We start from the raw sequence: 25,672 nt of genomic DNA, 5'->3' as shown, positions 1-25,672 counted from the left end.
ATCCCCAGATATTGGACACTATAATCTGCCCAGAGGGCCACTTCGTGGATGTTAAATGCATTTTGCTGGGGGACCTTTACACCTTTGTATCAGCATACGCCCCCAATTCGGGGCAGGCAAGCTTTTACGACTGATTAGGTTCCTCCCTCTCGGGCTTCATAGAAGGCCAAACAATAATAGGTGGAGACTTCAACCGAGTACCAGACCCCACCAGAGATAAATCCCACCCCTGGCGATTTCACGCAGGCCCTTAGCCTCCTGCGCCTTTTCAGAACCCCGGAAGTAGTGGACTCATGGCAGGTGCTCCACCCCACCGAGAAGGATTATTCCTTTTTCTCCCATGTTCATCGAACTTTCTCAAGAATTGACCTCCTCCTATCTTCGCCCCAAACCCTCGCCTTCACCAATGAGGTATCCATCGGCCCAAGGATCCTATCGGACCATGCTCCTATAATAATGGAGCTTCGAATCCAGGACCCCAAAGCCAACACCCCACGTAGATGGTCGCTCTACGACCCGATCCTCAATGACATTCTAATTAGAGACAAGATCGCAACCACCATTAGGAATTTCTTCAAGGAGAACCCGGTCATCGACACCTCCCCTGAAAACAACTGGGATGCGATGAAAGCAGTGGTTAGGGGAGCCCTGATAGCGCAAGGGGTGGCATTCCACCGGGACTGGAGACGAATCCGGCAAGCCCTGGAAGAGGAACTAGAAACACCAGAAGAAGCCCAAAAGAAGAATGGGTGGTCCCCCAAGTCTCAACGAGCCCTCCGCTCAGCCAGAAAGAAGCTAGAGACCCACTACGCTGAGCATACCGCGCAACTATTGGCCAAGACCAGGCAATTCTATTATGCCAAGAACAAAAAAGCTAACAAGCTACTGCTAGCTAGGCTGCCAAAACGAGATGTACCAATACCATCACAGGGCTCCGAGACCCACAAGGGGTGATTCACTATATGGAGATAAAGAAACAACAACAGGCAGTGGACCACCTAACCCACGTTATGACTGCACCCCCACGAGACCGGTCCAAACAAAAGGAATACCTGCGGAGGGCTGCCTTGCCACACCTGTCCGACCCCATGAGAGAGAAGCTGGAGGCACCAATAACAGACAAAGAGGTCAACAAAGCCATCAAAGCTCTTAAATCGCGGGCCCCGGGCCCGGACGGGTTCTCCTCAAGATTCTATAAAATATTCAAACCCCAGCTGATCCCCATCTGGTGACACTGTTCAACCCATTCAAGGAGACGGGCTTGGTGACCCCTTCAATGCAGGAGTCCACAAATGTCCTTCTTCCTAAGCCAGGGAAGGACCCGAGAGATCCAGCCTCATATAGACCTATCGCCCTACTAAACATAGATGCCAACCTCTACTCCAAGATCCTGGCCAACCGGCTGTCACACATACTTCCAGATATAATCCACCCCGACCAGACGGGCTTCATTCTGAACAGAACCGCGGGAGACAAAATCCAGAGAACCCTGAACCTGGTAGACATTACTCACCGAAACTCCCAAAGCCTCGCTCTGATGGCCCTAGACGCCACCAAAGCATTCGACAGGGTAGACTGGTCATTCATGGAGTGCACCCTAGAGGCCTTCGGCTTCGGTCCAGCGTTCTGGTCCATGGTTCTGGACAACTACAAAGCCCCTAAAACCCTCCTGAGGATCAATGGCGCCCTCTCAAACCCGATCCCCATGACTTTCGGGACAAGACAGGGTTGCCCGCTGTCTCCCCTTCTCTTCGCACTAACAATGGAACCCTTCGCCCAAAGGATCAGGCGGAACAAACTCATCAAGGGCCCGTAGGTGGGCCCATCCCAACACAAAATTGGACTGTATGCTGACAATGTTTTGCTGACGCTCTCAGAAGCTAGCACTTAAGCGAGGCATGCCTTGGCAGAAATAAAGAATTTCGGGGAGGTCACCGGCTTCCAACGGGAGGAACGGGAGGCACTAACCAGGCTGTGCCCAATCAGGTGGCAGGAAGGGTCCATCCCCTATCTGGGAGTTTGCATCTCGGCAAACCCAAAAGACACTTATCAGGCAAACTTCCCCAGACCATTTTGAGAACTGGAGGGGGATCTGAAGCGCTGGACCACACAGGAAATCTCACTATTGGGACGAATCACGGACAGCAAAATGAACTTGCTCCCGAGATTCCTCTATGCCTGCTCCTCCCTCACAGTAGCCATCCCAGCACCAGCCCTTCAGGATCTACAGAGGAAAATGCTAAAGTTTATATGTAGGGGCAAGAAGGCCAGAATCCCCCACAAGACTCTGGTTGGCAGTGCCAGGCTGAGGGGACTGGGGGTCCCCGATCTCCGGGCATATAGGGCGGCAGAGCAGCTGGCACACATCCACGTCTGGCAGATAAGCACAGCCCTCCCTAGATGGGTGGAACTGGAGCAAGCTCAACTCCCGCTCCCCCTGCGATTCCTCCCACATATCCAGCCCCCCCTTAGAGAGCACTGGAAGAACATCTTGCGGACGACCAAACACACGCTAAGCTCCTGGGACTGGGCTCTGAAACAAAAGGGACCCCAAGAGGCCAAAGCCCTCTCTCACCAATCTTTCATAACCCGAACTTCTCACCGGGGGCTAATCCCCATAACTTTCAAAACTGGATAGACGGGGGCCTCGAAACCCTGGAACAGCTATACTTTGGGAACAAACCCTGCACCGTCGCACAGTGCAAGGAGGTGTTTCAACTCCAGGAGGGAGATAGATTCACTTACTGCCAGCTCCGCCACTGGTGCTCCCACCCCCAGACCCTCCAGGCGGCCATACGCCCCCTTACCCCCCTTGAGCTAACGCTTAAGGACCTACCATCTAGAGGCAGAACCTCGACCCTATACAGACGCTTCCTGGGGGACTTCCTAAAGACAAAAACCTGATGCATGGCCCAATGGGAGGTGGACCTAGGTCACCCAATTGACGATCAAACTTGGGTGGACATCTGGACACGCACCCACACCTCATCCACCTGTGTCACCAACAAGGAATGTGCATACAAGCTCATGCTGCAATGGTACTACCCCCTGCTCAGGTTACACCACATGAACCCACGAGTGGACTGCTCCTGCTGGAGGGGCTGCGCCCAGCCTGGCAGCTTCTTTCACATGTGGTGGACCTGCCCCAAGATTCAGCAATTCTGGGTTAGGTGCTGTCGACTATTGAACAGATCACCGGGAGCGCTCTCCCACTGGACCCCAAAACCATCCTACTGGGGGTCCTGACCCCCGGGATCTACCCCCGCTCCGGAAACAGAGCAAAACTATTAACGCAATGCCTCCTAGCAGGCAAAACTGTGCTGGCCCGTTTCTGGAAGTCCCCAGACGGTCCCTGCATGGCTCACTGGTGGGGAAAACTTTGGGACATCCTGATCGCGGAAAAGGTAACCGCGGCAAAAGCCCCAGTACTGGACTATGACCAGCGATTCCCCGCCTTGACATTCAAACCGATCAACACCCGATGGGCTCTGAAGGATCAGGAGACCACTTGAGAGGCGGGGGCAGCGGGCTGAGTAGTGGACTGGGAGAACTGGGGGAGGGAGACAGGGGACCAGAGAGGGGAATTGTGAAGGGGGGTGGGAAGAGTATGAACTTAAAGGAACAATTAAATACAAGCAAAGTTGTCATGCAATGTTATTTGTAACCTGTCCTGCCTTGGTTTAAAATAAACATGTTTTTTTTTTAAAAAAAGGCAAAGGGCCTCATTACGCGGTAGGTGTTAAAGGATTACCGGCACCGGTAAGGGCACCGGTGCCGGTAATCCCTTACCACCCTATTCCGAGGTCCCTTAGCGGTCCCTTCCTTAACACCTGGTCTGACCAGGTGTTAGGGATGAGACCCGTTAAGGGACTTCAGAGCTAATAACAGTACCGCAAATTGCGGTACCGTTATTAGCTCTATCCCCATTCCCATTGAGCCCTATGGGGGCTCGAATGGGAATGGGGAATGGTTCCCGGAATGGGGACTTACCGGGTCCTCCAAGGTTGGAATGACCTGGTATGTCCCTATTTCGGGAACCCGGACCCCGGAATGCAGTAAGGGGGCAGCCATGGTGCTAAAAGCACCATGGCTACCTCCTACCGTGTAATGAGGCTCAAAGTGTTTTGGGTAATGCACAATAAATTAAAAAAAATGTAAAAAAGAAATTTGCCAAATGGAATTGTTCCAGAGGTAGTTATATTTTTGGGATGTTGCTTTTTGTTTTTACTAGCACTAGCACTTCAAATGCTTTAAGTGCTGTCAGTACTACAAACATGTAGTTGTGATATTTGTTCAGTTGAAAAAGTTTGTGAAGTTAAAAGGAGTAGTAGAAATCGGTAAATTATGTTTTTTTTGTTTTGTAGAACAACAAGCAGGAGACCGAGTAAAAATACTAGGTCACTCAGCCGCTCTCAAAAAATGCCTAGAGAAGGGCGTAAAGTTATATAGTTCAAAAGGTTTAGTTATATCCATAGTAATTAAGGTTCTCAATAGAATAAATGCAATGAGTCAGCTGTTGGTTTTTAAAGAGTTTTTGGTTTATCCAGAAGATAAATATAGCTGTCACTAATATTTTCTTAGTGAGAGGGGAGTGAACCGCAACACATATGTACAATTGATGTGTACAATAGACTAGGGCCAATGCATTTCGGAATTTCCTTCTTCAGGGCCAGTCTATTACATTTCCACACAGAGTACAGCAAAAATATTATCAAAAAATATTAACATTGTTACAGGAAAATATCAAATAATTAACACATACCAATCAGGGGAAAGTTCCATGGTGCAAGCACAATGTAGAAGAAAAGGAAAAAATAAACACAAATCAGTAAACTGAAGAGAAGAGTGTACAGAAAAAATATGGATGAAATGTAGCAATGTTACCTTGAAAGTGTTGCAAAGGGAGAACAAACACTGTAGTAGTGGTGCGTGAAAAGGCAGCGTTGTGGCGTGCATATAGCCGCCCAGAGGTTGCATAGATCGCGTGATCTAAATGAAAAGGGAGATCGAGGTAAGTAAAGTAATAGGGCTGAGGTGTATCCAGTCAATGGCCGGTCATAAAAGTGTGGCTTACCTCTGAACACGGAGCGAGGGAGTCTTGCAGCGTGTGGGTGCCGGTTCTGAGAAGCAGAATGGCGTGTTAGGGCGGTCGCCTAGGCAACCATTATTTAAATGGACACGTGGGCAACGCGGATAAATGCTGTAATCTATGGGTTATAAATTACATAGGGCTACAAATCATACAAATGAGACCATAATTCAGCTAACCTCGTTGTGGAAGGTGTCACCCAGAAGGACGGCACCTTGGGTCCCAGACAAAGTCCGGGATACACAGCGGGGTTATAATTAGATCTTAAGAGTCAAGGAAGGAGTCAGTACATTAATGAATGAGGAACGATAGTGTGGAGGGCAATTGATATTAAATGACCCGTTGTAGTCGGTGTTGCCCAAAAGAACGACACCTAGGGTCCCAGACATGGTCCGGGATGTTCAGCGAGGCAAGTATACAAGTCACATGGTCAGACAGGATCATAGTCTGGAAGGATGCAATCTGTACATTAGTGGTCGGAGAACCACATGGAAACCAAACAATACAATAGGCGTACATTTCACAGAACATATTTTTTAGACATAGCAGTGGTAATTAATTTCCTCAATATAACCCATAGATTACAGCATTTATATATGTTTTACATTTTATTTTGAACTCTAGTATTTCTTCTATTTTTATGATTTTTTTCGTTTTTATTTTTTACCTAAATTGCATTTTTAGGCTCTATGTTATGCTGTATATTCCAGTAATTGTTCATTTTGTTAATCAGTGCAGCCTCCCCCCGGTTTGCACCTCATATAGGTGCTCTCCGTTTGTCAGTAAGAGCCGCGTTGCCCATGTGTCTATTTAAAAAATGGTTGCCTAGGCGACCGCCCTAACATGCCATTCTGCTTCTCAGAACCGGCACCCACACGCTGCAAGACTCCCTCGCTCCGTGTTCACAGAGGTAAGCCACACTTTTATGACCGGCCATTGACTGGATACACCGCAGCCCTATTACTTTACTTACCTCGATCTCCCTTTTCATTTAGATCACGCGATCTATGCAACCTCTGGGCGGCTATATGCACGCCACAACGCTGCCTTTTCACGCACCACTACTACAGTGTTTGTTCTCCCTTTGCAACACTTTCAAGGTAACATTGCTACATTTCATCCGTATTTTTTCTGCACACTCTTCTCTTCAGTTTACTGATTTTTGTTTATTTTTTCCTTTTCTTCTACATTGTGCTTGCACCATGGAACTTTCCCCTGATTGGTATGTGTTAATTATTTGATATTTTCCTGTAACCATGTTAATATTTTTTGATAATATTTTTGCTGTACTCTGTGTGGAAATGTAATAGACTGGCCCTGAAGAAGGAAATTCCAAAATGCATTGGCCCTAGTCTATTGTACACATCAATTGTACATATGTGTTGCGGTTCACTCCCCTCTCACTAAGAAAATATTAGTGACAGCTATATTTATCTTCTGGATAAACCAAAAACTCTTTAAAAACCAAACGGATGACTCATTGCATTTATTGTATTGAGAACCTTAATTACTATGGATATAACTAAACCTTTTGAACTATATAACTTTACGCCCTTCTCGGGGCATTTTTTGAGAGCGGCTGCGTGACCTAGTATTTTTACTCGGTCTCCTGCTTGTTGTTCTGTTTTGAAGTCGGGGTGTCTCCAGACTTGTCGCAGCCAGCTCCTCTTTTATTTTGGATGAATTAATAAGTATATTCAACCTTTGATGAAACATTTCACCCTATAAAGTGGTGCCCACTTACTTCCCTGTTTTTTTTTGTTTTTTTTTTGTAGGCCATGCAGTTTTACTTTTTAAAATACACTACTTAAAAGTGATGTAGTTTTAAGTTGCTTTTTTGCTTATGTTATAGGATTTAATTTTAGGACATTAGTAGTTTGACTTTTACTTGTATCAGAGGTTTTATTTGTAGAAATAGAAGTAGTAGAAGTGCTAAGATGTATTTTTTCTGGGCTCAATTAAAGTAGTTTGCACCATTGCAATAGTAGTAGTAATAGGGAATGTATTTGTCTTATTTGTTGGATTTTGCAGACTTTCGACTGTTGCACTAGTAGTATGTTTATTATTAGGTGAGGTATGTTTTGTTTTTTGTGGTGTAACAGAGCTATCAATTATTAAAGCAGTGCTAGAACTAGTAATAGGCACGCAAGGTTGTATTTGTATAGGTAAGGTTTGCACTGTAGAAATACATTTTAATCTATTTTGAGAGGTTTTTCATCATTTTAATTTGTTAACTTTAGGCATTTTGCACGGCGATTTTAATTCTTGAGATATGGTATATGTAGCCTCAGTGGTAATATTGGGAGTATCTAAAAATGTATTCATATTTTTGCATGGTTGTTGTAATAATGAGATATGGTATAGGTAGCCTCAGTGGTAACATTGGGGGTATTTAAATGTAGATTACTATTTTTTGTGGTTTCTTATAAATGTATTGAAGGACTTGTAGCTACAGATGGTGAGATTTCAACCCGTGCAATGAATGTTGTTGTTTGTGTTGCAAGTTGTTCTTTTATATATACATTTTTCAACTGATTCTTGTGTGATATCAATATTATTATTATTATTATTAATAGTTGGTATAGTTATAATGTCGTCAGTGTGAATGTTTATTTTAACACTCTGATGGCTAGTTATAAGTGTTCTTTTATGTTTTTTTGTGTTCCTTTTTTGAGGAATGTTCATGGTATTATTCTTTATGTTTTCTTTTTTCTTTTATGGCTTTCTATTCATGTTTATGTTTGTTGCTACAATAAAATAACAAAGGATAAATAGGTTATTAAAAGAGTTTCATAAAGAATCATACAAAATTTATGATAATGTGTGTATTTTATTTTCTTCTCATCTTCTTTTAATGTTGATGTTTCACCTATGCAAAAGAAGACGTGTTGTTAAAATATCAAATGTTGTTCTAGTGGTATGCATGGTACGGTAGTGCCTATAGTCATATTGGCATTTTGTACATTGTGCTATGAACAGTGTGCTAGTGGCGTTATGCATATTAATATTACTTTAGCATTAGAAACATGTGGATGTTGTGTACACATTTGTTGAAGCTATGCAGCATAAGACGTGTAATGACTCATCCAACTGTTCACAGTACACACTTGTATGTTATAATTGTAAGGACATTTTGATTGTGAGGACATTTAATGCCACTCCTTACATTTATATTAACATTGTGTATTGTGTAAACTCTCTACTCAAGAAATGTTTCTTCCTCCTGCGAGCAGCAAAAAGGATCCTACCGTTCCTGTCGTTCGCCAACAAAACACTTACCATCATCACTCTGATCATGTCCAGAGTAGACTACGCCAACAGCCTATACCTGGGCATGACCTAACGACTTCTAAAAAAAACTACAACGCATACAAAATGCAGCAGCCAGACTCCTCCTGAAGGTACCAAGAAGAGAACACATCACACCTGCGCTAAGAATACTACACTGGCTACCATTAAAACAGCGAATAAAGTTCAAGTCCATGTGCATCACGCACAGAGCAATACACAAACAAGGTGCAGACTTCCTAAGTGATAAACTACGCCTACATCAACCGACAAGAACACTGAGATCAAGCACCAACATCCGCCTGGAACCAAAATCCTATAACAGAAGAAAACTCGGAGGATCCTCTTTCTCTCACCAAGCTGCGAAAACCTGGACTGACCTACCTAAGAATATACGGAACACAATAAACCACCTAGCATTCAGGAAACTCCTCAAAGCATGGCTCTTCACAGCGTAACGACAACAGCGACGCACCAGAATGCCCACGCCATTAAAACAACAATGAAAATAACACCAACCTCGGCCACTCTCAAATGGACAAACACCAAACCCAAAGAACCGACCACACGACAGACCATAACATATCATGGGAAATAGCCACAAAGGAGGCCTCCGGAGACTGATCACATACCCAGACGAATACCTAAATGACCCACCCACTCCCCCCGGACATACCATATCCAAACCGACAGACGCATTGAGATAGAAAGTTTGAGAGGAGTCCGCCACACCAGCCCAGCACCCAAGGAGGAGAATAGACACCTAACCCACATTAAACAATCCATCGGCACCAGAACACCTATAGAGCTGGCTAGAATAGAACGGCGAGGAGCAATCATAACACTTACAAAGCGCATTAGAACAGCACGGAGAGCGCCCCACACAAACCGAAACCCTGCCAGGCGTAGCCCTCCTGCCCACCCCAATGAAATTGGGAGTTTTGCCAAGTGCCACATTCTGGCAGATCTCTGACTTCTGTTAACCTTCATACAACCGACTAACAAAAAAACTCAGCAGTTCTGCAGACTTATATCACTCAAAATCTCACACAACCATCTCTCGCACAACAACCCGCACGCACTTCACAACACGGCAACAACACACAAGCAACACCAACAGCACTCGAGGACTGACACCGATCCAATACTCGCAACGAAGCTCAGCACCTGGTGCATACAGAGTTGAAGCTGCCAACAGACCACCTCTCCTCTCACTATCCGACTCCCACTTCACCTACTAACCCACCCAACCTTCTCATTTGCAGATCCGCAAGAGCGCCTGGGGACCAACTCCGTTGGTGACCGTGCGTGGTACAAATACCTTTAACATATATATTGGTACGTATAGTACACTAGTGTCTTACAGTGGTATTAACATATTCGGTATAGTGTTATTAATGATACGTTAGTAGCTACCTACATTTTATTAAAACTATAGAAATTTTGTTGAAGCTATGCAGCATATGAAGCACACCTACATTAGTATGGACATTTTCATTATAGTTATATTAATGATATGTTAGTGCTTGCATATGAATTACCATTTTGTATAAAATGCTATTAACAGTACGCTGGTGGGTACATTCATAGTCGATAAGTGCTATTAATGAAAGTAGCTACCGACGTTTTATTTTTTAACAGCTGAAAGATAACAAATTTGCTTGAGCAATTCAGCATTTGAAGCGTATTAACTTCAACTGTTTGATAGTGCCCACATTAGTATTTTCATTTTGTATATACTGATATTAATTATATGCTAGTGCTTGTATTTGTATTAAGATTTTGAGTATAGTGTTATTAACAGTACGCTGGTGGATACATTATAATTTTATATTTAGTATGACAAATGTAGGTGAGTACACCTCTAGGTTACAATTGTAAGGATATTACATTTCACCACTCACATTTGGATTCATTTTCTATCGACTACTATTGATAACACCAATGCATAACTTCATATATATTGCTCTTGATAATACGGTAGTGTGTACATTTGTATATTGTGCTATTAGCAGTATGCTAGTGGCTACATTTGTATCGATTTTTATCTAGCATTAGAAACATCTTATTTACCATTCTCATCATCTCTTAATGTTGATGTTTCACCTACAGAAAAGAAGACGTGTTACAATATAAAATGTACTGTTTACTGTATACACCTGTATGTTTTAATTGTGAGGACATTTAATGCTAGTGCTTACATTCATATTACATTTTTTATATATTGGTATGTGTAGTACGCTAGTGCCTAGAGTGGTTTTAACATATTTGGTATAGTGTTTTTAAGGATACAGTAGTAGCTACCTACATTTTATTTTTTATTTAACATTTGAAGATATTTTAGTTGCAGCTTTACAGCATATTAAGCGAGCCTACATTAGTATTGACATTTTTAATATAGTTATAGTAATTATATGCTAGTGTTTGCATTTGTATTATGTTGTATAAAGTGCTATTAACAGTACGCTGGTGGGTACATTCATATTTGGTATAGTGCTATTAATTATACGCTAGTAGCTACCTACATTTTATTTTTTATTTAGCAGTTGACAGATTTTGTTGAAGCTATGCACTATATGAAGTGTATTAAATTCTCCAACTGTACGCTAGTGTCTACATTAGTATCGACATTTTGTATCTGCTGATATTAATTGTATGCTAGTGCTTGGATTGGTGTTACCATTTTGTATATAGCGTTATTAACAGTGCACTGTGGGTACATTGGCATTAATTTTGTATTTTTATTATAACACAGCCAAAATGTTTTTTTTATAAACAACCAAAGTACATCATAATCATCTTCATTCCTACTAGACATGTTAAGTCTCCCTTAACTTCATAGTCCAGCCTTCCAAGATGACGTTTAAATTCCCAAGATGACTCTTATTGGTCAACCAGAATTTCATCAGATGATAAATAAGGGGGACATCATTTCCATCTAGCATCAAGCTCCAAATTGTATCAGGAGTTATGCTGATGCTCAAATCTGCCCTCACCCCTCATAAGACTCTGAGCCGTTCTTTTTTTCATGCCAGACAAGTGCATAAGAGATGTTTAGCAGACTTTAGAGTAGGGGTACAACACTGTCTACGCAAACAGAGTGTTTGATTCAGAGTCAATCTTGGACCCAGTATCTCCAGAGTGTCAACTAGGTTGAATTTTAGCCTCATATATTTCATCCAGAGAAACGAGTTAGGACAGTTATTTAGTATGACAAATATAAGTGAGTACACCTGTATGTTTCAATTGTAAGGATATTAAATGCCACTACTTACATTTGGGTTCACATTTTCTATCTAGTACTATTGATAGTACGCTAGTGCAGAGCTCTATATTGAGATTTTGTATATATTGCTCTTGATAGTACGGTAGCGTGTAAATTTGTATTGATATTTTGTACATTGTGCTATTAACAGTTTGCTCTTCGCTACATTAATACATTAGCTGCTACTGCTTACATTTGTATTAACATTTTCTATCGAGTACTGTTTATAGAACGGTAGTGCCTGCATTCGTATTGATATTGTGTATTTAGTGCTATTAATACTATGCTAGTGCCTACATTTGTACTGACATTTTGTATATTGCTCTACGAAGAGTATGCAAGTGGCTACATTAGTATTGATGACATGAGATGCTACTGCTTACATATGTATTACCATTTTCTATCTAGTACTATTTATAGAGCGCTAGTGCCTATATTCATATTGTACATTGTGAAATTAATGACATGCTATTGCCTTGTTGTAATATTGCATTATAAAATGAGTAAGTAAAAGTGTAGGTTGTATTATTTACAATGTTCACATTCAAACAATAGTTGAATAAAGTAGCAAAAGCCAAATTTATAAAAAGTGATTTGCTAATCTGAATTTTTTGAATGCTTGAAAAGAGAGGTTGTTGACATTTTCACATTTGCTGCAATGTAATAGTTATACTTTATTGTAAAGTATAAAATTGTAAAATGACAAGTTTAACATTTATTTTAAAAGCATAAATATTTATAAAGGGTACTTACTTTGCATCCGCACTGGTCACTGTCTTCAATTGAAGTGATTTATATTATTATTGGGCGTGGTCGAATAACTTGCGCATTTGGGCATAGCCTAAAGTATAAACAGCATGTGAGTTTGTTGTAACGTAAGTACAGTGGAGTGTTTCTGCCTGTTGATTGGTTGATGTACATTACGCATGTGCATTTGCTAATTATTTGGACATGCTGTTTGTGAAAGAAGTTGTATTTTCATTGAATAATTACACGTAAAAAAAATTCTGACAGTAGAACCCCAGGTAAATTTGTTAGCAAAAGTGTTTTGTGTGTATTATGTGTATTTGTCTATTTTGAGTTGCAAAAGTTACATTAAATATGTGTCAATATTCACAGTGTAACTGTATTTAACACTAAGCATGTGTGCGTATTTGTCATGTTGTTGTGTCATTCAAGTCTCGGTGTACATGTGCACAATGACTGATGCTGTAATTGTGATCACTGTACGTGCACGTATGTTGCTTTGTATGTAAGGCTAATTATTGTAGTTTACGTTAAGAATGCATGTAAGGCAATGTATTGTAGTGTACGTTTAATATGGCTGTATTTATATTTTTATTCAGGTGATTATTATTGTATTACCTATGTGTTTCTATGTGTATTTTTAACTTTTGGGTGGTGTTGTGAACCAGAAGAAGGACTCAGACTATTAGAGGTCATTCTCAAGTTTTATTAAAAGAAAAGAATCAAATTGCCCAACGCTATGAGGGAAGTTCCCTATCTAACAAAACAAAAGCTAATGTTGTGCTTTAAAGTCTAAAGTAAAGTTCTCTGGTCTGACTCCTATCCGACTAACTGGCCCTCCCACTTTAGAAAAAACATCTCCTAAAAGGGAAAGCTCGAGGCATTGTACAATAGCCTCAGGAAGGAATCAGCCAAGCCCAATTTATATTTGGTTTGTTCTTGGGTGTTCAAAGTTCCTTTTCACAGAAGGATATTCTTACCAGTGTTTGTATCAAGTGATGGGTTTCACTTTCTCCTGTCAACAAAGAAAATGGTCTCCTGTGGTGCACATTTTCATTCCCCAAGGATTTTTTTAAAATAAACAACAAACAAACAAAGACCTCCATCAAGGTGTTGGGTTTTACCCAAAGTGCTGTGATCCTTATACAGATTATTTTCTTTTACCCAAGTTGTTTCAGATAGTAAACCTGTCCACCCTGTCCTATTAGAGATCTGTACCTTCTGTTTCTTTCTGAGCCTTCATTCAAAATGTTTATATTTTTTTTCTCAATCCCCCTTTCATTGGGTAGTTGCACACTCAGGTTTCTCAGGCTCCCGTAATCTTGGTGCACACTCAGGTTTCTCAGGCTCCCAAAACCTTCATAGCTTTCCCAGCCGTTATTCACAATATTCATGCTTTCTCAATCCCCCCTTCATGGGATATTTGCACAATCAGGTTTCTCAGGCTCCCGTAATCTTGGTGCACATTCGGGTTTCTCAGGGTCCCGTAACCTTGATAGTTTTCACAGCCGTTAAGCACAATGTTCGTACCTTGTAGGTAGGCTCTCCATCAGGTCTCTCAGGCTCCCGTAACATCGTCAGCACTCACTGCAGCTACTTGTCTCCGTACCTACATTTTGACGTGTGCAGAACTCGGGGACTCAGTCGCCATCTAGCGACTGAGATTTGTGGGTCAATTGGCTGGAGCATTTCATTCGGCAAGTGCTGACTATTTCACCATTTGCTGATCTCAAGGTGGAATGGCTTGCTTTTAGAGGTGGCAAAAGGCAAGAAATTATAGATAAACTTTGTTTATTGTGACAGTGTTGTAAAGCCACTTGATTTTATTTTGATCCAAGCTGGTGGGAACAATTATAGCTACAAAAGAGGAAGGAAATCTGTTCTAACAATAAAAACAGACCTGCTACGCCTAGCAGGATTTATTTCTGCAACAAAAATAATGTTTTCGTGTTTGGCAGCATATAAAGTGTAGATGCGGGGAAATGTGAATCACCAAAAATGTACCATGCTCGTACACCTTTAAATAGGCTTATATGTAGATTTTACTTGCCCCACATAGAAGTAAAAATGAGAGTTTTTCCTGTCGTGGCATACTTGCCAAGCATTCAGTATGTCTGGAGGAACCACAAAGACCCCCCTAATTCCACTACCAGTGACTCAGAGGCCTTATGTGTATACTTGGATAAATTATGTATTTCCTTGATTGTTCTGAGGAACATGAGGACGTCCTCACTTCTTTCTCACCATCATCCTCAAAGGGAAGGGCCATTGCTCTTGGATCACGACCCTGGGGGTGGAGATGCGAGGGAGGATCACCTGGGTAGAGGAGACTTGGGGAATGACAGGGGGATGTCCTTGGGTGAGACATAGTATGCCCCATTACCATTCCATAATGAACCCTTGCACCCATCTGCATTTGTAGGATACTGCTAACCTTTTCCCTCTGCCAAGGAAAACATCAAAAGGCATTTTAAATATGGGAACCTTAGAATGAGGCGTAGAAGGGGATGTCAGCAGGTGAGACAGGGTATCCCTGGTCTCTTATGAGAACCAATCTCCCCTGCCCCCTTCCTTTAGGCGCTATTGCAAAACATCTCCCCCTATTTATCCACATTCATCCCACTCTAGTACTGAGACAAGGAAGAGGCCTGCAGAGTGTTTTAAAGGTCAGGCATGTCTCAAGTGTTACATTAATTGCAGCCAGGCAATTACAATTTGGGACTCACACCTGCAACCTGTCAAGTGCAGATGTATAAAAAGGGAGGAGACCAGCAGCAAAGGGAAGACCAGCAGGGAATCCTGTATGCAAGGAGGCAGCTGAGGTGGATCCTGCAGGGGAGCCAGGAAGCTTGCAGACGACCCCCAGGAACTGTGGAGCCCAGGGCCAGGCGGGCCACGAAAAGGCCACGAGTGAGGGTACCTCAATGGTCGGAGGCTCACAGTCGGAGCTGCGAACACAGAAGACAGAAGCAAGGAAACTGACAGCGCCCACGGAGAGAAAGAGCTACCAGCGGGAGATGGAGAGAAACTGAAGTGCACGCAGAGCTCGCGGTTGAAAGAAAACGTGCAGGCAGAGCCAAAATGGAAAGCACTGCTGCCCGGGGTAGATGCCACAGACCGGCGAGTGAAGAGGGAAAAAAAGAAATAATCACTCAAGCCCGGGCACTCCTGGGGGCTGTGAGGAAATTAATGCTGAATTAATGAAAATGCATTTGCACGATGAAACAAACCCAAAGCCACAGGTTGAGAGAAAATGAAGGACAATATAATCGGCAAGTGGCATAATATATAATCGCATATATTGAATTCCGAACTAAATGAAAGCTTTTGGCAAAGTTATGACCTGATGACAGGTGTATTTGAAACTCAGATACTGCCTATTTGAAAGCGAAGTACGAGCCATTTACAACATAGAAGAAAGAAAGTATGGAAGATTGCAAGAGAGCATGAAAGCAAGGTGATGAAGCCAACAAAACTACTGTGACGTGAACTTTGCATAAATACAGTAAGGCATGGTCAAAGACTGGCAAAGGATATGTGACACATTGTGGCAAAGCCCAGAGGCTGACAAGGGGAAGTCAAGTGAATGTAAATCTGCACAGAAAGCCACAAAGCTGACAAGGAGAAGCCTAGTGAGTGTGAACCTTCACACAGGTACAGATACAGAAGAACCTGTGTGGCCTAGAGAGCCTAGGTTTCCTGGTTGCGTGACCTGTAATAGGTGGACCGTGTGGTCTGACAACGGCGCCTACACCAGGGAACCCCAATTGTAAAGACCAAAGAAGTCGCTGAAGTGAAATAAGAAAAAGCAATCTGATTGAACTGTTAAAAAAAAAACAGGAGTGTAAAGTTGTTTTCGAGCTGTTTTCGATCATTGAAAGATTGAGAATAAGTATAAGTTGACTGTCTTGAACCTAGGGAAGGGAACCCCAAGGTTTTGCGGAACTTTATTGAGCTTTGGGAAGGGAATCCTGAGAATTTGTGGAATTATCCTGAACTTGGGAAAGGCAATCGCGAGATTTATGTGGCCCTTTCTTGAACTTGGGGAAGGGGAGCTGAAAAGTAAGCGGGGAGCTGCAAGAAGCTCGAAACTTTATTTTGAACACTAATTCTTTTATTGCTGACATCCATACAAATTGTTTAGCTTTAGTTGTGAGGGCAAGTACAGGTTTTGGACACAGACAGACTTTTAAGTTGAACAATGTGACTCACACAGTCCTTAGTTTCTTTCAGGTGGGGAAATCCCACCTTAGTATAGGGCTGACATTTGAATTAATAAAACAATTCTGTTTGAACTTTGAATCTGTTGTGTCTTGCTTCATGATGCCTTCACAGTATACTGTGTGTGGTTATGGTAATGTTTGCTGAATATTGTTGCTGTAATGTGTGTGTATATATATATATATATATATATATATATATATATATATATATATATATATATATATGTTATGTTTGAATTCTGTTTTTCCTTGCTTGGGTTTATGTTGGGATGTGTCCATGTGTGGGTGGGTGAGCGTGTTGTGTGTGAATTCTGCATTTGTTGCTTCAGTGAATGTTGGACTGTGTATGCAGTGTGCGTGGGTGTGTATGTGTTGCTTCATACGCCGCTCCGTGTACAGTCCGAAATATGCACATTCACTCTGCACATGCCGCATATAATATTTTCATTGTTACTATCTCAAAAAGGGCAGAGTCGATTTTTTTAATTCTTTTTCATTGCACCAACTGAAGCTAAAATTTTGGTGCCTGCAGAAAATAGGGAAAAATCGAAGCAGCCAATTAAGAGATATTTTGGTCCAAACACATTTTTTTCCTATGCGAAAAACCTATGTTAAAAGTTGTTCAAAACGCGATTAAAGTAAACATTTTTTTAACTATGAAGCCGCTCGTGTAGAAATGTTCCATGCACAGACTGCTGCCTCAAATATTACTAGCGTTCAGAAGTTATTAAGAAAAGCATTTTTCTGAAACGCCAAAGAGACCTCATCTTAAGCTTAACTATGCGTTCCACTAGCACAAAAGGCATAATATATGTTTTCCTTTCCGTATGTATTCATTTATTGCCCTTGTGTTGCTAAAACTGCCAGTAATCCTTGCATCGCTGTAAAGGCGTAAAGGCGTGAAGGCATTGTTTTGATATAACAGTCTTGGTTTTTTTAACAACATGAGGGAGGCTCGTGAAGGAATACCCCTAGTACTTTTTTTTGTACTTTTGTCTATTCCACATTCCCCTTTTTCTATAAATTTGTTTAGATGTTTTATTTTAAAAGGATCATTTAAAAATGATGGCGTTACCCAGCTGTCTAGACATTGATACAAGAACATGTTTGTGTTTGCATGTAAATGTTGTCAGATGCCAATTGTTGCATGGAGTGAGAGGAGGAAACAGAGAGTGAAGGAGAGAGAACCAACTAAGGCCTTGGTGCATTGAAAAAATCTGGAAAATCAAAAGGAGATGGGTTTCAGATATTTCCCCTAAAAGCATGGGGTTCTCGATTTTATGAAACCCCCGGCCCGCCAAGCAAAAAAAATGTCGGAACATATTCTACAACAAAACCTTTAAGAAATGTCTTCCAATTAACATATTTGTTTGAAAGGTCGATTGTCACCAAACATTTCTCTTGCCAAATTTGGTGAACTTTCATGGATAAGGTAAAAAGTACAGAGGGAAATTATTTCACATTTTTCAATGTAAAGTACTGTTTAACCATAACTATGTTGTCACTACTTTGACACCATGATATGTGTTCATATCCGTGTGTGTGTTTTTGTATATTGAGACCATTTTGACCACCTTTACCTTTATATAATGCTTTTTTTGCAGAATGACACACAGACAAACACCAACCTCGAAGTGGTGGATGAAAAGAAGAGAATGAAACTTCAAGCAACTCACTGAGCTTCTATATAGAAAGACTTCACCTCAAACAAATGGTAAAAGATCAGCACATTCTTCCAGACGCACCCTGGATGCAATTTGTTGCAGAGAAAGCCTGTTGACCATAGCCCCAGCAATCGACATACTATGATTAACACACCAGACAAGCAGTCACCAACCGCAGAGTTTGGAAAACTCTTGACCTAGACAGTGTAGACAAATCAATGGTGGACGCTAAACCAAGCCAGGCCCAACAGGCTCACAGAGGAAGAAGGGCAGTCCATCCAAAAGTGATTTACAAAATCACTGGACATCCTAGCACCCATTAAACAATTTACCCCATCATACAAGGAAACAAGCAGTCAGATGGTTTACCGCAAAACTATGAACCCTCCAAAAAATCCAATTCTAAATGTTACAGGAATGGAGAACAAGCTACAATCGGCAAAGCAAAGCAGCATATCGGCAACCGATCTGACACTACAAAGCAGCAGTCTTAATAGCACTGAAACAACACCACACATCAGAATGGCAACAGTTCTGCAAAAGGAAATATTCAAACAATATAAAACTCATCACCATAAAATAATTTACCAAACTAGTTAAGCAAAGAAATAACGCAGAATCATCAAATGACCCCTGCATCCAGGCATGTACAAAGACATTATTTTCAAACAGACTCCGACGAGCCTCTACAAAGAACTAATGATCCTAGATGACAGGACTCATGCCACTACACAAAACTACCGCTCAAAAACATGACTGAAAACCTGAAGACCCCATAAACTACCTACCAATCTCCAACATGCCATAACCAGGAACCATCTTGTAGAGCTACGTGCATACTCAAATCCTCAAACACAATATGTCAACAACACATCAGTTCCCATCTAGCTGGACACGTCCATGGAGTTTGAAACAATGAGCCGCCCATAACTAATGAAATAACTCTAGGAAGTAGCACTAGGCAACAATTCACTATGAGAGATGACCTCACTCCTCATGGACAGAACAGAATGATGTGATATGTTATTTATAACGCGCTTAATACCCAAAGGTTTCTAAGCGCGGACCCGAGGATCGAACCAGTGTATCTCTGCGTCGTCTTGCTTCAAAGGCGAGCATGTTGCCCCCGAGCTATCCCCCACTTGGCTACCACCCAAAAGATTAAACTTGGGTAACATAACTTGTGGAGTACTATAAGGATCTGGCTCATCCAAGTATATATTGCTCCCTTCATGGAAGTCATCAAGAAACACAGGCTCATATGCGACAATGACACAAATCTTCAAAATGACAACCAACAAATAAATGGATGCAGACCTCACAAGATGCCTTCCACAAGTGGACGCATGGATGACAAGAAACAAGTTACAGTTCAACAGGGGCAAGAGGGAAATCGTGTTTTCACCTGCCAAAGCCAAACCTCAGTTAAGAACTTAGCGATTCAGAGATGAACAGTCGGCTAACCCTGTAACTCTGTGGTGATCAAGTGCCAGTCTCACCAAAGCTCCATCAGGTGGATAATGCCCTTCCTCACCTCACCACACAGAGCCCTTGTGGGCAAATCAAAGGGGTTATTAAAATTCAACTAAGTCAACAGCATACACCTCAGCATTCTGCCTCACCTAAGTCTGGAACTCTCTTCCAAGGGTAATTCAGACACAGCATAAGATCGCTTGACCTTCCTGAAAGGTTTATTGACCTTGCTTATCAACAAAGCATAAGCAAGTAAGGCACTGCCATTATGTACCAGCACCAGGTGTCGGGACTGAACCAAAGGCAATATGGTCACATACTCATACAGGAGACTACCTCAAGGATCAACCCAGAATCACCCATTGAGAACACATGGGTCAGACACATGTCTCACCACCCGCCCATAAACCACCAATTGATGTGTCACCTAGATGTGACAGTCATAAGCACCAATCCATGGGGGTGAGTCTTGAAGGGGGTGCTCTGACATACAGGGGACGAGATGTTCACTGTCATTCCTACCAACGGTGCTCTCAGGCCTAGGTGCCGACTGTAATTTGCTCACAGGCCTGCCACTCTGATTCTACCTTCGAGGACTGGTTCCCTTATGAGCGATTGTAATCCTGTTCTCAGGTGTCCCACAGTGATTGGTTCCTTGAAGAAGGACTACTTTAAATAGGACCAGCTGAGTCTCCACTATGTAGTGCAAAACCCTCTGATAACAAGTCAAATCCTACCTCTCCCAACACTAGTATAGGCATCAGACAGTAGAATTTGAAGAGGAGAATTGACTAGCATTTTCTATCTGGACTGTCCTTGTGGGCGCGACCAGACTGATAGCCATACCTGATAGCCACCAGACCCTTAGAGTAGATAGACCTGACGCCAAAGGCGGCGGCCTAGCTATCATTTCCAAAACCACCTTGCCCATTAGGCTTGCTACCTCTCCACTGTGCTCATCCTGTGAAATACTCACAGCTAAACTGATGTTATCCAATAACCGCACGTTGACCATCCATTTGATTTACAGGCCCCAGGACACTGGGAACTTTCGAAGACGACCTCACCAGCCTCATAGCGAATAACACTCAAAACCACTCCCAAACCCTGCTGATGGGCGACTTCAATATTAGCCTTAACAACCCTGACAACAAACATGCCATCTCAATAGCAGCCCTTCTCAATGATCACGGGCTCACCCAAAAAGAACTCTCCCCTACCCACATCAAAGGTAGGGTTCTACGTGATTTCATCGCCGCACTTTTCATCGCAGGGTTTTTTGCTGGGATTTTTTTTGTTGAAAAAAAACATCTAATTTTTATTTTTGGGGGGGGGGTAATCCCCCCAAAACCCCCTTTCTTTTTTTCCTTTTTTTTTTTACATCCGAACACCTGAACCCATTTTTTTTTAAATTTACCCCCCAAAAAAATTCAATGTTTTTTTTTTACGAAAAAAAATCGCGGCAAAATACCCAGCGATGAAAAGTGCAGCGATGAAATGACGGTATACCCAAAGTTAGAACCCTCGACTGGATATTAGATCTCAACTGTAACATTGCCATCACCGACATTGTCCCACAACTCTGGTCGGACCATTATCGAATAAACTTTACCGCCACACTTGATCTCCTCAGCCCTCAATCTATCAATATGATACCCCCCCTACCTACCAGAAGTAAAAAAGATATTACTGCAGAAAAACTCATCCCTCTCCTCCTGCCAGCTACTAATGGCCTGGAAAATAACACTGACCCAAACACCTTAGTGGACACCTTCAACAAAGCTATGACCACTGCCTCAGACAATATTGCACCAACCAAAATGCGCAAAGGCAAGCAGGAAGCGCACTCGAATGCCTGGTTCACACCCCAACTCAAGGGCCTAAGAAAACAGAAAAGAAAGCTTCAAGCTATCTGGCGCAACTCACCTACTGAGAACACAAAGATAAACTAGCCAAACTTTCCAAACTTTATAAGAAAGAAATTATCAACACAAAAAAAAATCTATTCGACGATAGAATAACAAAAGCCAATACACTAAGGAACTCTTTTCCATCCTCTGGGAAATGGAATCCCTCCTACAACCAGCATACACCGTCCCTAAGGACAAGATATGGTGTACTAACATACAAAACGCCCTATCTAATAAAACCACCACCCTCCAACTCAAAATAACGAAAAAAGGGACTCTCTGCCCCTCTCTGATCAACAATCACCACTGCCCACTGAGACTAATACTATCCCTCCTTTCAGTTTCAAAACGATCTCAATTATTGACACTGAAAAGGTCATTCTCTCCCTGAAACCCTCGAACTGCAAAGGCGATAGTTGCCTGGCGCAAATAATAATGGATGCAACTAGGGACCTAGCCCCTTTTATCTCGAAGTTTATAAATTCCTCCTTTAAATCAAACACAGTACCCTCTAACCTGAAAGAATCTTGGGTCCTCCCTTTTCTTAAAAAACAAACCCTTGATCCATCCATCCCAACAAATTACAGACCTATCACTACCGTGCCGTTCCTACTCAAAATCATTGACAGAGTAGCCTACTTACAAATCCAGGACTACCTGGAAGCCAACCACCTGCTAGGCTCTCGGCAATCAGGCTTCCGCCCCCTCCATGGCACCGAAACCGCCTTGCTAGACCTCAAGACAAAGATTGAGGAGTTAAAGGACACTGGAAAAAGAGCTTTGCTACACCTACTGGACTTGTCAGCAGCCTTTGACCTGGTGGATCACAGAGTCTTATGCAGCCACCTTAGGCTCGCTGCCAACTTCACAGGGGAAGCTATAGCATGGGTCCAATCCTTTCTAGCTAACCGGACTATGAGAGTTTTCTCCACCTCAACCTGCACTGATCACATCCAAATAACATGCAAAGTCCCACAGGGATCCTGTGTCTCACCCACTATGCATAACATTTTTACCAAGCCACTGTTTGACAAGTTGGACAGACTGGGTGTCACCTACACTAATTATGCAGATGACACCCAGATCCTCATACCCCTTTCCGGCAACTATGAAGTGGACTCGTCTTTGGTGAATAAGATATACATCCTCATTCAGGCATGGATGGCGACCCACGACCTCTGCCTGAATGACGACAATACCGAGATGCTCCTCCTCGGATCCGACTCCAACTTAAAAAAACTATCCCCAAACTATGCATCCTTCAACATTGATAAAAATATCATTAAGGTTATGCCTGTGGTAAAAACCCTAGGATTCTATCTGGACTCCTCCCTCACCCTTAAGAAGCAAGTCAGCTCCCTCGCCTCCACAACAGCCTCCACTTGCAAATTAATCTGCGCGGCCATACATTCCTCTCCAGCGCTAGCTGCGTCACCTTAGCCAACGCTCTTATCATGTCCAGGCTAGATTATTGCCATGCTCTGTACTCATTAGCCAACAAGTATGTCATTGACAAACTTCAGCGATTGCAAAACAATGCCTTAAGAGCAGCGCTGAACGGCCCACCTAGAGATCACATCACTAAATTCAGGAAAGAGACCCGCTGGCTAAAAATAAAAGCCAGAATCCTCCTTAAAACCATCTCTATCACATCCGAATGCCTAAACAATCTAGCACCCGCGTATTAGTGGAAAAAATCTCCAGGAGAACCACGACCCAACCCACGAGATCTGCCAACTCATTTATGCTCGAAATCCACAGATTTAAACTGACTACGGCTGGAGGAACTAGTTTCCCAGTCAAAGCTGCACAATCATGGAATACACTCCCAATTGACCTTAGACGCCCTCTACCCTATGCCAGATTTAGACACAACGCTCTCAACTGGCTTCGCACTAACGACTTATAACCTTCTCCTCCCCTCTTGCCGCTCTACCCCGACACATCCATGACTACTACTGCACTTAGCACCATTACTGCAACTATCACACCGGACCCTACAGGCATTCCCCTACCCTAAGTATAGGCAATGTTTAACCGTGTTCCATTATACATGTACCTTTGATCAGCTATATCTTATACTATACACTGTATTATATGCTGTATTCACATGTATGTATACCTGCCTGAGACTGGCACTGTAATCAAGCTTCGAGAATTCTTGTACTGCTGCGCCCAGCTACTAAGGGTTTGGTGTGCATTATCAAATCAATAAACAAACAAACAAATGGATATTTCTCCTCTGGTAAAGGTATGGTGAGCTAAAACGCGGTTGTAGAGCCTGAGTGGGAACCACCCCAGACAACCAAATATTTAGCCGCCTTCAGAAGAGGGGCTCCCACATTTCAGAGACTTTGCAATTGGACATAAAACATGCTTGCAAGTTGCACCCTTTTTTGCCATGTCCTACAGGAAGAACCTACAACACGGACTTAAAGAGTTTCGGGGGGCACTGAATGTTCTCGCCATTGCAACAATCACCACTGAACGATTCACCCACCCATTTAATTCTATGTCAAGACCGTATTATTCTCAAGCAGCAACTACACAAAACTCAGAAACCACCTTAATAAACTACATTTCCCGAGGAGCACACAGTAAATAGCAGCCATACAAGCACACATCAAAAAAACGCTTTAATTCCACTTAATGCCTTCAAGACGCTGAAATGACCGCCTTGTCCTCAGTAATTGCAATGTCCTTACTCGGGTGGGTGGGGCTTGTTCATCCTGGTGGGGGAACTGGGTCTCATCCGCCTCCACGAAGGTTCGTCCAGTACCTTTCCCCCAAACTCTCCACCGTAGACGGTGCTGCTCTTAGCCCTTCTGTGCTCCTCCCAGCTCCAGGCCGAGCGAGCTCTGCGGCCGATATCTTGCAGTCCTCTCCGATCAGGGGGGCCGGCGGAGACCGGTCTAAAGTGATATTCAGGAGCTCCTAACATGGCTGAACAGTTAACTTGATGTATTGCAATAATTGTAATTGTCGGAGGGCTATACTTTTATTTCGCGCCCGGCCCCTGCTCATAAAAAGCAAGTCTCTGAAGTTCCTGTGCGCAGCGTGCTGGGAAAATTAGGCTGCGCTTCCAACTTGTTGACGCACGTTGCCGAGCAACAGTGCAGTGCCTGGCACTGGCAGGGCAGAAAAGTGCACGACAGAGATTGAGGAATGCAGGCGAGAGGCTGAGAGTTGTGTTTTCGCGGTTTACTCACACGAGCCATTATGTTGTTTGCAAAATGTACGGGATAATGGGTTTCATTTTTGGTACACATTTGGGTGTTTTAGGAATACGCACATCAAAGCAACTTACAAAACACATAGATAGGAAATGGGGTGGGAAGTACAAAAGGGTGAACGTTGGAGTACGGGGATCTCTCCTCTTTTTATGAAAAACAAGAAAAAATGTTGAACATGCAACGAGGAAAAAACGCTCTAAAAAGGGCACAGCGGACTCGCACACGTACTATTCAAATTGTACAAATGCAAACCCGGTTTCCAAAGTTGCATTACAAGTAAAATAAGACTGGTGACGGCTAAGGCTGCAGCCTCTTGTAGAGATATCGCGAGAGCCCCGCTCTCGCGAGATCTCGCTCGCGCGATCAGCTCCGCCCCCGCGCGCTACACGCGCATTACGGGACGAGCTGAGGACGCGGACAGCAGCGTCTTCCCGGCTCCTCCGAGCACGGGACTTATTAAAGGAGTTTGGCTGCTTATTTAAGCCATAGCATCTAAACCCCAGTTGGCCACGTTGGCCCATCAAATCCTGGACACTATCCATGCACTAACTGATCCAGAGAGATTGGAAATAAAGCCCTGGTGAAATCCCTGCCTGGCTCCTGTCTTTCTTCAGGCACTAATTTACAACATAAATTGGCGACGAGGATCACCACAGGAAACCGCGCAGAAACATGCAGGGAGCCACACCGCCACCACCCTTTCTACAGACAGCAGGTAGGCCTGCCATTCCTTGGCCACAATGGCAGCCCCTGTTCATGACGTACGTGGAGGCAATGGGT

At 42.9% G+C, this 25,672-nt stretch overlaps 1 protein-coding gene across 2 annotated transcripts in view; it reads right to left on the bottom strand.

Annotated features, from left to right (window-relative positions):
* Positions 1 to 24,726, bottom strand: part of LOC138516246 (uncharacterized) — a 342,716-nt gene extending 317,990 nt beyond the window's left edge. For both annotated transcript variants that reach the window (XM_069631229.1, XM_069631230.1), the window contains exon 1: positions 24,365 to 24,726. In XM_069631229.1, coding sequence (XP_069487330.1) covers positions 24,365 to 24,600 — 236 coding nt within the window. In that variant the 5' untranslated portion in view covers positions 24,601 to 24,726. The remainder of the gene's footprint in view (positions 1 to 24,364) is intronic.
* Positions 24,727 to 25,672: the final 946 nt, after the last annotated feature.

Source organism: Ambystoma mexicanum, chromosome 6q (genome assembly GCF_040938575.1).
Source record: "Ambystoma mexicanum isolate Mex_15411 chromosome 6q, UKY_AmexF1_1, whole genome shotgun sequence".
In the NCBI taxonomy this organism is placed as follows: domain Eukaryota; kingdom Metazoa; phylum Chordata; class Amphibia; order Caudata; family Ambystomatidae; genus Ambystoma; species Ambystoma mexicanum.
Note: the sequence above shows the minus strand (reverse complement) of the source record. Positions and strands in the feature narration are given on the sequence as shown.